Here is a 15,597-nt window from a genome sequence, read left to right as displayed (position 1 = left end):
CAGCTTCAGTATCAGTCACTCCAGTGGATATTCAGGAGTGATTTCCATATTCCTGAATGATTTCCATAGCATATTGGGCACCTACCAACCTGGGAAGTTCATGTTTCAGTGTCCTATCTTTTTTCCTTTCATACTGTTCTTGGAGTTCTCAAGGCAAAAATACTGAAGTGGTTTGCCATTCCCTTCTCCAGTAGTCCATCAGTTCAGTTCAGTTCAGTTGCTCAGTCGTGTCCGACTCTTTGTGACTGCAAGAATCGCAGCATGCCAGGCCTCCCTGTCCATCACCAACTACCAGAGTTCACTCAGACTCATGTCCATCAAGTCCGTGATGCCATCCAGCCATCTCATCCTCTGTCGTCCCCTTCTCCTCCTGCCCCCAATCCCTTCCAGCATCAGTCTTTTCCAATTACTCAACTCTTCACATGAGTTCGCATGGCCAAAGTACTGGAGTTTCAGCTTTAGCATCATTCCTTCCAAAGAAATCCCAGGGCTGATCTCCTTCAGAATGGACTGGTTGGATTTCCTTGCAGTCCAAGGGACTCTCAAGAGTCTTCTCCAACACCACAGTTCAAAAGCATCGATTCTTTGGTGCTCAGCCTTCTTCACAGTCTAACTCTCGCATCCATACATGACCACAGGAAAAACCATAGCCTTGACCAGACGGACCTTAGTCGGCAAAGTGACGTCTCCACTTTTGAATATACTGTCTAGGTTGGTCATAACTTTTCTTCCAAGGAGTAAGCATCTTTTAATTTCATGGCTGCAATCACCATCTGCAGTGATTTTGGAGCCCCCCAAAATTATTTCTGACCCTGTTTCCACTGTTTCCCCATCTATTTCCCATGAAGTGATGGGACCAGAGGCCATGATCTTCGTTCTCTGAATGTTGAGCTTTAAGCCAACTTTTTCGCTCTCCTCTTTCACTTTCATCAAGAGGCTTTTTAGCTCCTCTTCACTTTCTGCCGTAAGGGTGGTGTCATCTGCATTTTTTCAGAATTCTCCACTATGACCTGTCCATCTTGGGTGGCCCTCCACTGCATGATTCATAATTTCACTGAGCTAGACAAGGGTGTGGTCCATATGATCAGCTGGGTTAATTTTCTGTGATTGTGGTTTTTGCTCTGTCTGCCCTCTGATGGATAATGATAAGAGGCTTATGGAAGCTTCCTGATGGGAGAGACTGACTGAGGGGGAAACTGGGTTTTGTTCTAATGGGAGAGGCTATGGTAAGTAAATCTTTCATCCAATTTTCTGTTGATGGGCAGGGCTATGTTCCCTCCCTATTGTTTGACCTGAGACCAAACTATGGTGGAAGTAATGAACATAATGGGGACCTCCTTCAGAAGGCTCCATGCACTCACTGCTGCACTCAGCATCCCCAACCCTACAGCAGGCCACCGTTGACCCACGCCTCTGCTGGAGACTCCTGGACACTCATGGGCAAGTCTGGGTCAGTCTCTTGTGGGGTCTCTGCTCCTTTCTCCTGGGTCCTGGTGTGTATAAGGTTCTGTTTGTGCCCTCCAAGAGTCTGTTTCCCTGGTGGCTCTATGATGGAGTTAGTGGTGACCTCCTCCAAGAGGGCTTACGCCTTACCCAGGTCTGCTGCATCCAGAGCCCCTGCCCCTGCAGCAGTCCGCTGCTGACCTGTACCTTCACAGGAGACACTCAGACACAGTTCTAGCTCAGTACAAGGATGTAATTATCTAAAGGTTCAGCCAGGAGCGGATACTCAAATATACTCACCTGGATGTTGGCAGATTTCAGAATTTGGTAGACTGTTGAGCTGAGTCCCAGTCTGTCTTTGACTGTTGGCTAGAGGTTTGACTCCTTTCCTTATCAAGAAGGTTTATTGAAAGTAGGTCACAAATGGAAGCTGGTTTCATCAAAGAGAAAGGGAAAGCAAGATAGGTCAAAAAGACAAAAACTATACTCACCTTGAAACCTAATCTCATAAGTGACAGCTCATTACTTTTGCCAATTTCCATTTGTTAGATGCATGTTACTAGGTATAGTCAAGTATATGGGGATACACAGGAACATGAACACCAGGCTTCAGGAATAATTGGGAAGCTTTAGAGCCTATTACCCCAGCCCTCTGTTCCTAAGCTGGATGAGATTCTCCCTATGGTCAGGGAAGGAGGAGGAGGATTCTTCCCTGGATCCTGGGCTGTGAAGTGTAACTGAGATGGGGAAGCTGGGCCCTAGTAGCCTTGGGAACATCTACAGGGAGGGCAGCATCCAGAGTTTCTGAAAGCCTGTCTTTGGTGGTGTCCCTGGAGCTAGTTTTACAGCCTCATGAGAAATACCTGGTGCATCCCTTCCTGCTCCATGTTCAGTGATGGCACATTGAGAGCTTAGAATTGGCTATGTGGGAATATTTATACCATAGAAGTCAAGAAATGCTATTCACAGAGGTTTGTTTTCAGACATCAGAATTTTCTCTTTTTTTAATACTTACCAGCACATTACTTCATTATCTCCTGATATCCCTCCTATGCCCTGTGTCTGTGTCTCTCTTGCAGATCTGGAGGTGAGGCTGAAGGATGGAGCCCACTGCTGTGAAGGGAGAGTGGAAGTGAAGCACCAAGGAGAATGGGGCACAGTGAACGACCACAACTGGAGATTGGAGGAGGCACAAGTGGTGTGCAGACAGCTGGGTTGTGGAGCTGCCACTGATGCTCTCAGAGGGGCTCATTTTGGACCAGGGATTGGCCCCATTTGGTTTCGTTACACTTACTGCCATGGGCTAGAGTCAGTGCTCACAGCGTGTACCTATCCTGTTCCTAAAGACTATCACCCTGAGGGCCTTTCTCATGACCAGGATGCAGGAGCAGTCTGCTCAAGTAAGTCCTGTCTGGTCTGCGAGGGGATCCCCATCAGAAAAAGCCCCAGTCTCATTCCCAGAGTAACTATGAGACTATGGATCACAGAGTTTCAGTTCAGTTCAGTTCAGTTCAGTTTAGTCGCTCAGTCGTGTCCGACTCTTTGCGATCCCATGAATCACAGCACGCCAGGCCTCCCCGTCCATCACCAACTCCCGGAGTTCACTCAGATTCACATCCACCGAGTCAGTGATGCCATCCAGCCATCTCATCCTCTGTCATCCCCTTCTCCTCCTGCCCCCAATCCCTCCCAGCATCAGGGTCTTTTCCAATGAGTCAACTCTTCGCATGAGGTGGCCAAAGTACTGAAGTTTCAGCTTTAGCATCATTCCTTCCAAAGAAATCCCATGGTTGATCTCCTTCAGAATGGACTGGTTGGATCTCCTTCCAGTCCAAGGGACTCTCAAGAGTCTTCTCCAACACCATAGTTCAAAAGCATCAATTCTTCGGTGCTCAGCCTTCTTCACAGTCCAACTCTCACATCTATACATGACTACTGGAAAAACCATGGCCTTGACTAGACGGACCTTAGTCGGCAAAGTAATGTCTCTGCTTTTGAATAGGCTATCTAGGTTGGTCATAACTTTTCTTCCAAGGAGTTTGGAACATACTAAAATTGCACTCACACAGTGATTCCTTGAACATTAGGTGCTGAAGGGAACATAAGGACTTGCTTGTCTCTGGAGAAAGGCTCCACACACATAATCACTAGTCCCTCCAGTCTCTGTGATATGTCACAGGAGGCAGGAAGCTGAGCTCAATGTTTTGCACATGTACAGCTGCTTGGTTGTACCTTTATGAATTAGGTTTATCATAGAAGCTCTTTGTATTCTTTAAAGACATGGTCAGACAAGTGCACATGTAAGAAGGGATATGGGGAGGTGCAGGCAAACATAGTTAATTATACTGACAGATCCTGGAGAGACAGATATCTTCAGTTGGAAAATGAAGATACATCCAGATCAACCTAGAAGTGAGGACTGTATGGAGGGAATGAATATGTGACAATACTGAGGGTCAGGGTGGAATTACTCAAGGAAAAGGCACAAGAGACTTTCACTGGTGCATTTGAAGATCACTAGGTCACAGTTAGGGGTGGCAAAAATGAATTTTGTAGCAGGGGCTAGTCTCATCACACTGGTGCCCCTGCTTATCTGGGTGGGGAGCTCACATCCTATTTGTGGGGATATTGAGGCTGCAGGAAAGCCTCAAGTTTGAAAATTATGACACAGACTGGAATAAAACTAAGGACGGTGAAATTAAGAGACTTGAAAGAATATGCAATAAGTGATCAGTCCTGTCTATATGTATTTGGTTTGAGCCAAGGTTAAAAGTAGAAGGATTGGGTGGTCACAATTTTTGCCAGTAATGTTCCAGGTTGTTAGCAGAATGTTTGATGAATTGCTCAGGATATAATTTCCATGACAAGAGCTGGAATTGAGGAAATTATTATCTGATATCTCAGGAGGACTGGGAATCATGATCCAGGTCAAGTCCCATGTTCACCACAGCTCCTGTGTTACACTTCCTTCCTGCTCTCATTCCTTCCTGAATTCTCTTCTTTTTCTTGATGTGGGAGTCATTTCTGAGCTCTGGGGAAGTGCTGGCCTTTCAAGATCGTAGTTTTCTTTGTGGGAAATTTTAATAATATAGAATCTCTTTAGAAAGTAGAGGACTGTGCAGGTCTCTCTCTTTTTTCTGGTATCAGATGTAGCCTGTGTGGGGGAGATGCCAGTTATAGACACATGCTGTGGTGGGCACCCATGAAGGCAGCAAGGGCCTGTGCAATGGAAGGGCTCCTTGGCAGCCTGGGTGTCTCTAGCTCTCCATGTGCTCTCCCATGTCCACATTCTCTTCTCCTGGGCATGCACACTATAGTGGAGCCTGCTGACAGGTGTCAGGCTGGTGGGATTCCAGTGGACAGTTGGAGTATCTAGCCATGAACACATGCATGGTGTTGTGGTCACACGTTAGGCTTATACTAATGTCTTGCATTTGTTCAGCCAGAGAACTGAGCTTGTTGCAGGTGCTGTTCCTGGGCTCTGGAGGAAGTGAATGGGGAGGTGCTTGTTGGCAGATACCAATGAATGTGTTACTGGGGTTGGTTAAAACTGGTGAAATCTGCAGGAAGCCAGCAGCATTAGTTTCTTCAAGGGCAGAATCTGCTGAATTTGTCTACAGAGCAGGAAACTGAACTGCAGTTATTCCTGTTGTGTGACAGCTACTGTAGCCCCTTCTTTTCTTCCTTATTCCTGGTCTTTATATGTGTCTCAGTTTTGCAGGTCTGTGTGAGGTGAAACTCAAGCACAACCTTCACGTGTTGCCTCACAAGGCCAGGACCTTGGTTCCTCAGCCTGCTCTGACATTCCTGGCAAGGGAAACCTCTTGGCATCAAATAATGCTGGCTTAGGAAATGGAATGATGCTGGCAAATGACTCATCATTTTTTGCTGCTAAATTTTTTTTTGCATAAAATGTCTTTTTTTGCTGCTAAAATTTCTAAAGAGGACTCCTGTTTTCTCCAGAACTATATTTATTTGTGGATAGCTGTCTAATTGTTGATCTTTCAGGCAGAAAGTGGGGGAGGGGAAGCTGCTGTCTACTACATCATCATTTTCATGATGTCACTTTCCAGGGTTTTATTCTTAAAAGTTGGCTTTCCTGGTAACTCAGCTGGTAAAGAGTCCACCTGCAATGCAGGAGTGGAGTGAAAGTGGCCCAGTTGTGTCCAACTCTTTGTGAACCCATGGACTATAGCAATGCAGGAGACCCCAGTTCAATTCCTGGGTCAGAAAGATCCCCTGGAGGAGGGCATGTCATCCCATTCCAGTATTCTTGCCTGGAGAATCCCCATGGACAGAGAAGCCTGGTGGGCTACAGTTCATGGGGTTGCAAAGAGTCAGACATGACTTAGCGACTAAGCACACACATTCTTAAAAGTGTGGTTTTGAATATAGAGTTTTAGATTGGCACTTTTTTTTTTTTTAATAGGACATACAAGTCTTCAGTCTACTCTATATTGGCTTCCTATGTTCTTAGCAACTTAGGGGTTCATGTAGATAGTTTTCAAGTTGAGGAAATATATTCTTAATATTTTTCTCTTTGTCAATTTCCTGCTATTTATCACTTTAGCAAGAATAAACTACATTATAAAGTATTTACAAATAGCCAAAATTTGTCCTCACAGGGTGTGTTCTATTCAGTTTGGCAGGGTATCTGCTTATCATAAATTTTTATACACCCAGGTTGATTTTGCCCCACCATCTTATGACTCTAACACTTTAACACAAGGCTGTAGGATTTGCTGTGGTAGACAAAAATACTGGCTCTTATATGTTTCATTGTGGAAGTGACATCATTTGTTATCATACTTTATTGCATAAGTCAAATCACTTGGTTATGCTTCCTTTCAGACAGATAAGGAAGTATTAATACTTCCATTTGCTCAGAATAGAGAATTTTAATTATCACTAAACATTAGGATATTTACCTCTGTGATATGTCTACAATATGTGTCCCCTGAATTTTGCTGCACTTACTCTAAAGCTTGGAAAAAAAAGTAATGTAAATAACTTCAACCATGTCGAACTCTTTGCGGCCCCATGGAATGTAGCCCACCAGACTCCTCTCTGCATCAGATTCTCTAGGCAAGAATACTGGAGTGGATTGCCATGTCTTTCTTCTGACTCAGGGGTTAAACTCAGGTCTCCTGCATTGCAGGCAGATTCTTTACCATCTGAGCCACCAGGGAAGCCTCTAAGGCTTGGCATCTGTCATCAATTCTGGAAAATTCTCAGCCAATATTTTTTCAAATATGGCATATGAAAGTTCCCTTTCTTTATGTCTCCTTGTCTCAGGCACCCTCTCCTTCTCCCCATATTTAAATTTAACTTAAGTTTTTCCTCCATGTTTTGTCTCTAATTTACTCTTCTGTATTTTTATCCTTCTGCTCCTCTGTTCAGTATTTCAGATAATTTACCTTGACTTATTATTCACTTCTCTAATCTGTCTTTTTCTGAGGTTAATCTGATGCACACATTTAATTTTAAGAAAGCATATTTTTGATTTGTAAAAATCATGTTTTAAATTTTTTGTATGCATTTTTTCAGTCTGTGAAGATTATATTTCTTCAACTATGGTATAGTAGAAGATATATAGCCAATATCTGATATTTGAACATGAGAAATCTCTGTTTCTGCTTCAGTAGTTTCTCTTGGTTTGTGTTTTGACATTTTGTTGCTTAGAGTACTTTTTTATGACACTATACTGGGTCACTTTATTTATAAAAACTATTTGTAGAGGTAATTTAGACTTAGGATGAAGGTGATTTACTCTAGAAAGATATTCATATTTATTTTTTCATGATTTTGTGGTATTATCAATAGTGGGCCACTTGAAGTGCAAAAATGGATATTACCTGGACAATCCAGAAAGTCAAACCCTAATTCTGATTCTGTGCAACAGCAGGTCTGTTTCAACTGGTGTCCGGCTCATGTGGAGAATGCCTTCTGCTGGATCCTCATTTGGGTGTGGATTTCCTATATGATTTATACCTCCTCACCATCAAGGGCCATTAAAAACCACACATTTTCCTGAATGGCCTAGTGCTGTCAGGGTAAAACCGCATTCCACGTTCCTGTACCTCAGTGAAAAATTTACATTTTCTGATTTCTCCTGAATTTTTTAGCCATCATGTGAGGTCTTTGATGCTTTTAAGATAATTTTTAGTGAATTTATTCCATTTTATTTATTTTCAGCAGAAAAGATACCCTCAATAACCAAGCTGACAGTTACTGAGACAATCTCTTGGAATTTATCACAGTAATTAAATCATGTACTTGTTTGTTTCTCTCATCAATTACATAAAAGATACATGAAGGCAGGGTCATTGTCTCACCATTTTCTGCATTTACAGCACTTACACTGCCTTTCTGTAAATAATTTTAGAATTCATAAAAGTAGCTTCTTGTGTGCTTCCATGATACTTTGTCAAACCTTACTCTCATCTCAGGGTTTGACTGTAAAAAATAACACCCAAATTGAGTAAGCATCACAGGCTGTCTCTTTGCACCCGACGTCTCCTTCACCTCCTTACCTTGTATCCTTTTCTTTCCTTTTGAGAGTGAGCCTCCCCAGCTCTATGGATTGAACTGTTTCTCTCCAAAATGTATATCTTGAAGTCTTAGCCCCACAGTGACTGGATTGGAGAAATGGCCTTTAGGAGGTAACTGAGGTTAAATAAGAGCATACAGTTGTGGCCCTAATCCAACATGTGACATTACAAAAACAGGAAGAGACAGACCATCCTCCTGTCTCCCTGTGCACATGTCCTAAGAATGATCAGGTGAGAACACAGTGAGGGACCATGGCCTGCATGCCAAAATCAGAGAACTAGAATGAGCACATCCTTGTCAGCACCTTGAGCTCAGCCTCCAGAACTGTGATAAGGTAAACACATTCCTGTTGTTTTATCATCCAAGCTGTGGTATCTTTTTGTGGTCACCTGTCTGAATTGACCAAATACCAGAATCTTCTCCAGTTCAGCATTTCCCCAGTTGTTCTCTCTGTGATGTACCACTTCTGTTACCAGAGTGAGAGCACATTGGTGGGGTCTAGACCTGAGCAGTGTTAGTGATGCCCCAGGGACCATATCTTGTTATTATAAGAAAAATTCTCATTTTCTGAATCAAATTCAAAATTGCTAGAGCTGATTCATGGTCTTAGAAAAATCACTTCTCAGTTCCTGATGGGAAAACAGGACCCTGGGATACTAGGTGAGACCTGATGGAACAGAAAGAGGTCACATCAGGTAAACCTCCAGCTTGTTCACCCCTGCCTTCTGACACTGGAGGGAAGCCCAACATCAGTTATGTGTTGTTGTGCAACAAGTTAGTGCTGAACTTGGCAGCTTAAATCAGCAAACACCTAGTACCTCACACCTTTGGTGGGCCAGGAATTGACATGGCTTACCTTGGTCCTCTGACTCATAATGTCTCACAAGGATGCAATCATCTGAAGGTCCAACCAGGAGTGCTAACTGTCCAAATGTAATTGACTGGATGTTGGCAGCATTCAGACCTTGGCAGGCTGATGAACTGAGAGTCTCGGTCCATGTTTGCTGTTGGACAGAGGCTTGCCTCCGTTCCCTGTCATGCAAGTGTTTCTATAAGTAGGTCACAACATGACATCTTGTTTTATTAGACCAAGACAGGTTAAGAAGGGGAAATCAGAATTATCTTGAAATCTAAGTGACATCTCATCACTTTGCCAAATTCCATTTGGTAGATTCATGTTTCTAGGTACATTTGAGTGTGGGCATTACACAAGGATGTGAACAAAAGGTGACAGGAATAACTGGGACATTTTAGAGGCCGTTACCCAGCCTTCTGTTCCTAAGCTAGATGAGATTCTCCCTAGGGGACAGGGAAGGAGAGAGAGGATTCCTCCCTGGATTCTGGGCCATGCGCTGTAACTGAGACAGAGAAACTGGGCCCTAGTAGCCTTGGGCACATCTACAGGGAGGGCAGCATCCAGAGTCTCTGAAGGCCTGTTCTCAGTGGTATCCCTGGAGCCAGTTCTACAGGCTCATGAGAAATACCTGGTGCCTCCCTTCCTGCTTCAGGTTCAGTGATGGCACACTGGGGGCTTAGAGTTGGCCACGGAGGGAATATTTATACCACAGAAGTCAACAGATGCTGTTCACAGAGCTTTCCCCTCAGAGAGAAGATTTTTTTAATACTTAATAGCACACCAGTGCATTGTCTCCTAAAATCTCTCCTATGTCCTGTGCCTGTGTCTGTCTTGCAGATCTGGAGCTAAGGCTGATCAATGGAGACCATAGCTGTGAGGGGAGAGTGGAAGTGAAGCACCAAGGAAAATGGGGCACAGTGAATGATCTGAACTGGAACATGGAGGAGGCACATGTGGTGTGCAGACAGCTGAGGTGTGGAGCTGCTGTTGCTGCTCCCAAAGAGTCTAAATTTGGACCAGGAATTGGACCCATTTGGTTTCATTATATTTATTGCAAAGGGCAGGAGTCAGTTATCACCGAGTGCAGTTATCCTCCTCTTAAAGACCATCGTACTGAGGGCTATTTCCATAACAAGGATGCTGGAGCAATCTGCTCAGGTAAGTCTTATCTGGTCTGGGAGGAGATTCCCAGTAGGAAATCTTTCAGTTTTATTCCCAGAGAAACTATGAGCATGTGGATCACAGTCTTTAGAACATACTTCTTTGAAGATTCCACTCACACAATGATTTCTTGAATATTAGGTGCTCAGAAGAGCATAAAGACTTGCTTGGACCTGGAGAAAAAACTCCAGACCCATAGTCACTGGGCCCTCCAATCTCTGTGGTCTGTCACAGAAGATGGAAGTGTGAGGTCAAATGTTTCATGCAGGTACAACTACTGGGATGGACCTCTATGAATTAGGTTCATCATGGTAGCTTGTATTCTTGCATCAGGTGGTCAAACAAGTGGGACTACAGGAGAGCATATATGAGAAGTGCAAGCAAACTTACTCTATTATACTCACAATTTCTACAGAGAGCGTCCTCATATGAGTATACAGGGTAGGTACCAATAGAACAGGCTTAACCCAGAAGTGGAGGCCAAAATGGGTGTGAAGATCAATGAACAATTGACAATAACAAGGTCAGGGTGAAGTTATAGAAAGAAACTACCTGAGGGCATTTTATTGGTGCTTTTGAATGTAAGTAGGTCACAGAGGAGGACAAGATTTGGGATTCGTGGCACTCTCATCACACTGGTGTACCTGCTCACCGGGGTGGGGAGCTCACATCCTATTTGTGGGGATGTTGAGCCTGCAGGAAAACCTGAAGCTTGATGATTATAACAGAGTAGCTGAAGCAAAACTAAGGACAGTGAGGTTAAGAGAACTTTGAAATGATACGTAATAATGATTAAGTCCAGTCTACATGTATTTGACCTGAGCCAAGGGGTAAACTAGAATGTGATTGGGTAGTCACAGTATTTACCAAGGATATTCTCAGCTTGCTGTGATATTTGATAATATCTTCCTCAATTCCAACTATTGTGGTAGGTTTATGCCCTGGAAAATTCATCAGACATTCTGATAACAACTGAAATATCTTTTCCAATCTCATCACTAGCAGATCTTTCATGATACTCTTGAGGTTGCAAAGAATTCTTTTCTTTTTTAAAAATTCCTATTTGAGGTAAGACTGACATGCCAAAAGCTGTACATTGTTAATATTTACAAAATGATGAATTTGGAAATCCCTTATGACTTTACAGTGGAAGTGACAAAAAGATTCAAGGGAATTGATCTTTGTTGAGGAAGGAGAAGGAAGCTGTTGTCTCCTACATCATCAGTTTCATGATGTCACTTTCCAGGGCTTTATTCTTTTAAAATAAGTGATTTTTGAATATAGTTTTAGATTGGCAATTTTTCTTAGCACAGTCAAGGTTTTTCCTACGTGACATTGGCTTCTCATGTTCTTAGTGACTTCAGTTTTAGCACAGATATTTTGCAATTTGAGGTAATATAAAATAAGACTCTGTCTCAGTATTTTTCTCTTTGTCAATGTCCTTCTATTTCTTATCACTATAGCCAAAGTAAGCTAGGTTTTAATGTATTAATGGGCAGCCAATTTTTTTTTCTTATACAACGTGTTCTATGGCAAAAGGGAGAGCAAGATAGATCAACAAGGGGAAACCATAGTCATCTTGAAATCTAATCTCTTAAATTACATCTCATTCCTGTTGCCAAATTTCATTTGTTAGATGCATGTTACTAGGTACATTTGAGTGTGGGGATTACATAAGGACATGAACACCAGGCAGCTGGCATAATTGGAACACTTCAGAGCCTGTTAGCCCAGCCCTCTGTTCCTAAGCTGGATGAGATGCTCCCTATGGACAGGGAAGGAGAGGGAGGATTCCTCCCTGGATCCTGGGCCATGAGCTGTAACTGAGACAGAGAAGCTGGGCCCTAGTAGCCTTGGGCGCATCTACAGGGAGGGCAGCATCCAGAGTCTTTGGAGGCCTGTCCTCGGTGGTGTCCCTGGAGCTGGTTCTACAGGCTTGTGAGAAACACCTGGTGCCTCCCTTCCTGCTCCAGGTTCAGTGATGGCACATTGGGGGCTTAGAGTTGGCCATGTGGGAATGTGTATACCATAGAAGTCAAGAAATGCTGAACACAGGATTTTTTTTCAGAAATCAGAGATTTCATTTTTAAATATTACCACTATACATCTGCATTGTCTCCTAAAATGTCTCCTGTGTCCTTGTCCCTCTGCAGCTCGGGAGGTGAGGCTGAAGGATGGAGCCCACCACTGTGAGGGGAGAGTGGAAGTAAAGCACCAAGGAGAATGGGGCACAGTGAATGATCACAACTGGAGCTTGGAGGCAGCAGCTGTGGTGTGCAGAGAACTGGAGTGTGGAGCTGCCATTAATGCTTCCAGAGGAGCTCATTTTGGACCAGGGATTGGCCCCATTTGGTTTCAGTATATTTACTGCAATGGGACAGAATCTTCTCTCATGGAGTGTAGTTATCCTCCTCTTAAAAACCACCTTCCTGAGGGTGGTTCCATGTCATCCCATGACAGGGATGCTGGAGCAGTCTGCTCAGGTAAGTTTTGTCTGGTCCGGGAGGGGATATTTAGCTGGAAAATCCTCTGTTTCTTTTTGAGAATAGCATATGGCTATGGATCACAGTCTTTAGTACATTCTTGGGTGAAGACTCCAGTCATAGAGTGATTTCTTGAACATTAGGTGCTCAAAGAAAACATGAAGACTTGCTTGGCCCTGGAGAGAAAGTCTCATGGCCCATAGTCATTGGGCCCTCCAGTTTCTGTTGTGTGTCATAGGAGGCAGGGAAAAAAGTAAAAGTAAAGTAAGTCACTTCAGTCGTGTACAACTCTTTGACCCTATGGACCTGTAGCCTGCCAGGCTCCTCTGTCCATTGAATACTCCAGGAAAGAATACTGGAACGGTTGCCATGCCTTTCTTCAGGGGATCTTCCTGACCCAGGCATTGAACCTGAGTCTCCCACAATGCAGGCAGATTCTTTACCATCTGAGCCAACAGGGAAGCCTAGGAGGCAGGAGGCTGAGCCCAAATGCTTCATTTAGGTACAACTGCTGTGTTGGACCTCATCATGATAGCCTGTTGTATTCTTTCATGATATGTTTAGACATGTGTGGCTACAAGAGGGGTTAGAGGAGAGGTTCAGGCAAATACAGCTTATTATGTTCAAACAGACAGGGTATTATCAGGTTGGGTACATGGGGAAAGTGACAAGACACAGCCTCAACGAAGCAGCAGTGACACAAAGGAGAGATTGAAGACCCATGGACAAGTGACAATACCCAGACTCAGGGTGTATTTACACTACATAAAAGCATTAGGGGATTTCGTTGGTGCATTTGAATATAACTAGGTCACTGGGGAGGACAAGATGCGGATTTGGGCAGGGGACCACTTCATCACTGGTGCACCTGCTCACCAGGGTGGGGAGCTCACAACCTATTTGTGGGGATGTTGAGGTTGCAGGAAAATCTGAAGTTTGACAATTACAACACAGAAGCTGAAGTGAAACTAAGGGCAGTGAAGTTAAGAGAACCTGAAATGATATGTAATAAGGCCTCAGTTCAGTTCAGTTCAGTCACTCAGTCGTGTCTGACTCTTTGCGACCCCATGAATTGCAGCACGCCAGGCCTCCCTGTCCATCATCAATTCCCGGAGTTCACTCAAACTCACGTCCATCGAGTCAGTGATGCTATCCAGCCATCTCATCCTATGTCGTCCCCTTTTCCTCCTGCCCCCAATCCCTCCCAGCATCAGAGGCTTTTCCAATGAGTCAACTCTTCGCATGAGGTGGCCAGTACTGGAGCTTCAGCTTTAGCATCATTCCTTCCAAAGAACACCAAGGACTGATCTCCTTTAGAATGGACTGGTTGAATGTCCTTGCAGTCCATGGGACTTTCAAGAGCCTTCTCCAACACCACAGTTCAAAGACATCCATTCTTCGGTGCTCAGCCTTCTTCACAGTCCAACTCTCACATCCATACATGGCTACTGGAAAAACCATATCCTGTATAAATGTTTTGGACCTGAGCCAAGGCAGAAAGTGAAGAGGAACTAAAGAGCCTCTTGATGAAAGTGAAAGAGGAGAGTGAAAACATTGGCTTAAAGCTCAGAAAACTAAGATCATGGCATCTGGTCCCATCACTTCATGGAAAATAGATGGGGAAACAGTGGAAACGCTGTCAGACTTTATTTTTTTGGGCTCCAAAATCAACGCAGGTGGTGATTGCACCCATGAAATTAAAAGACGCTTACTCCTTGGAAGGAAAGTTATGACCAACCTAGAGAGCATATTCAAAAGCAGAGACATTACTTTGCCAAGAAAGGTCCGTCTAGTCAAGGCTATGGTTTTTCCAGTAGTCATGTATAGATGTGAGAGTTGGACTGTGAAGAAAGCTAAGTGCCAAACAATTGATGCTTTTGAACTGTGGTGTTGGAGAAGACTCTTGAGAGTCCCTTGGACTGCAAGGAGGTCCAACTAGTCTGTCCTAAAGGAGATCAGTCCTGGGTGTCCATTGGGAGGACTGATGCTGAAGCTGAAACCCAATACTTTGGCCACCTCATGCAAAGAGTTGACTCATTGGAAAAGACCCTGATGCTGGGAGGGATTGAGGGCAGGACAAGAAGGGGATGACAGAGGATGAGATGGCTGGATGGCATCACGGACTCAACGGATGTGAGTTTGAGTGAACTCTGGGAATTGATGATGGACAGGGAGGCCTGGCGTGCTGCAATTCATGGGGTCACAAAGAGTCAGACACGACTGAGTCACTGAACTGAACTGAAGGTGGAAATAGGTCTTCCTGGGTTGCTCAGTGGTAAAGAATCTGACTGCAAAGCAGAAGACGCCAGAGATGTCATGCATTCAATCCCTGGGTCAGAAAGATACCCTGGCAACCCACTCCAGTATTCTTGCCTGGAGAATCCCATGAACAGAGGAGCCTGGTGGGCTACAGTCCATAGTGTCACACAGAGTCAGATATGACTCTGAGCACGCACACCAGGTGGAAATTAGAATGATTGTGTGGTCACAGTATTTGCCAGAGATGTTTCCAGTTGTTATCAGCATGTTTGATGAATCTCACCTTTAGCAAAACTTTAATGATGCTCTTGAAGTTGCTAAGAAAACAATTCTTTCCTTTGTAAAAGCTACTTTATTGAGTAAAGTTGACCTACAAAAATTGTACATAGTTAGTATTTACCCCTGATGAATTTGGTGATCAGTATACATTTGTGAAACCATGAATACAATCTATGCCATAAACCTGTTCATCTCTTCCAAAGTTTTCTTTCATCCTCTTTATTACAGTATTACTATCAAAGTAACTGTTTTCAAAGGGCATTTGAGCTTCAGTTAGAAATTTTTGTTTTAAGAGAACCCATTTCTTAGCATTTCAAATGACATCCCTTATTGTCACAATGTCTTCATTATGGTTTCAAATGCAGAAAAGCTCGTGGAAACACTGCAGGAGTACTTGCCTTATTCTGATAAATCAGCATCTGAAATAAAATGGACTGTGTGATGTTGAAGTTTGTGTGATACTGGAGCTTCTAATGTTATAATTTTAAGAAAAATTATAATGTCTTCATATTAACTCCAGTTAAGATATACTTAAAAATAGAAAGATTTGAGAGTGCTATGGGA

General features: G+C 43.6%; 1 protein-coding gene and 1 pseudogene across 1 annotated transcript in view; both read left to right on the top strand.

Annotated features, from left to right (window-relative positions):
- Positions 1-9,722, top strand: part of LOC128048245 (CD5 antigen-like) — a 34,280-nt gene extending 24,558 nt beyond the window's left edge. The window contains exons 6-8 of the mRNA XM_052640628.1: positions 2,523-2,843; positions 7,267-7,348; positions 9,689-9,722. Of these exons, the coding sequence (XP_052496588.1) occupies positions 2,523-2,843; positions 7,267-7,348; positions 9,689-9,722 (437 nt within the window). The remainder of the gene's footprint in view (positions 1-2,522; positions 2,844-7,266; positions 7,349-9,688) is intronic.
- Positions 9,723-9,789: 67 nt separating this feature from the next.
- Positions 9,790-15,597, top strand: part of LOC128048718 (antigen WC1.1-like) — a 58,458-nt pseudogene continuing 52,650 nt past the window's right edge.

The sequence above is a fragment of the Budorcas taxicolor genome, chromosome 5 (genome assembly GCF_023091745.1).
Source record: "Budorcas taxicolor isolate Tak-1 chromosome 5, Takin1.1, whole genome shotgun sequence".
NCBI lineage: Eukaryota > Metazoa > Chordata > Mammalia > Artiodactyla > Bovidae > Budorcas > Budorcas taxicolor.
The sequence above is the reverse complement of the archived record's forward strand: the minus strand, read 5'-3'. Positions and strand labels throughout refer to the sequence as shown.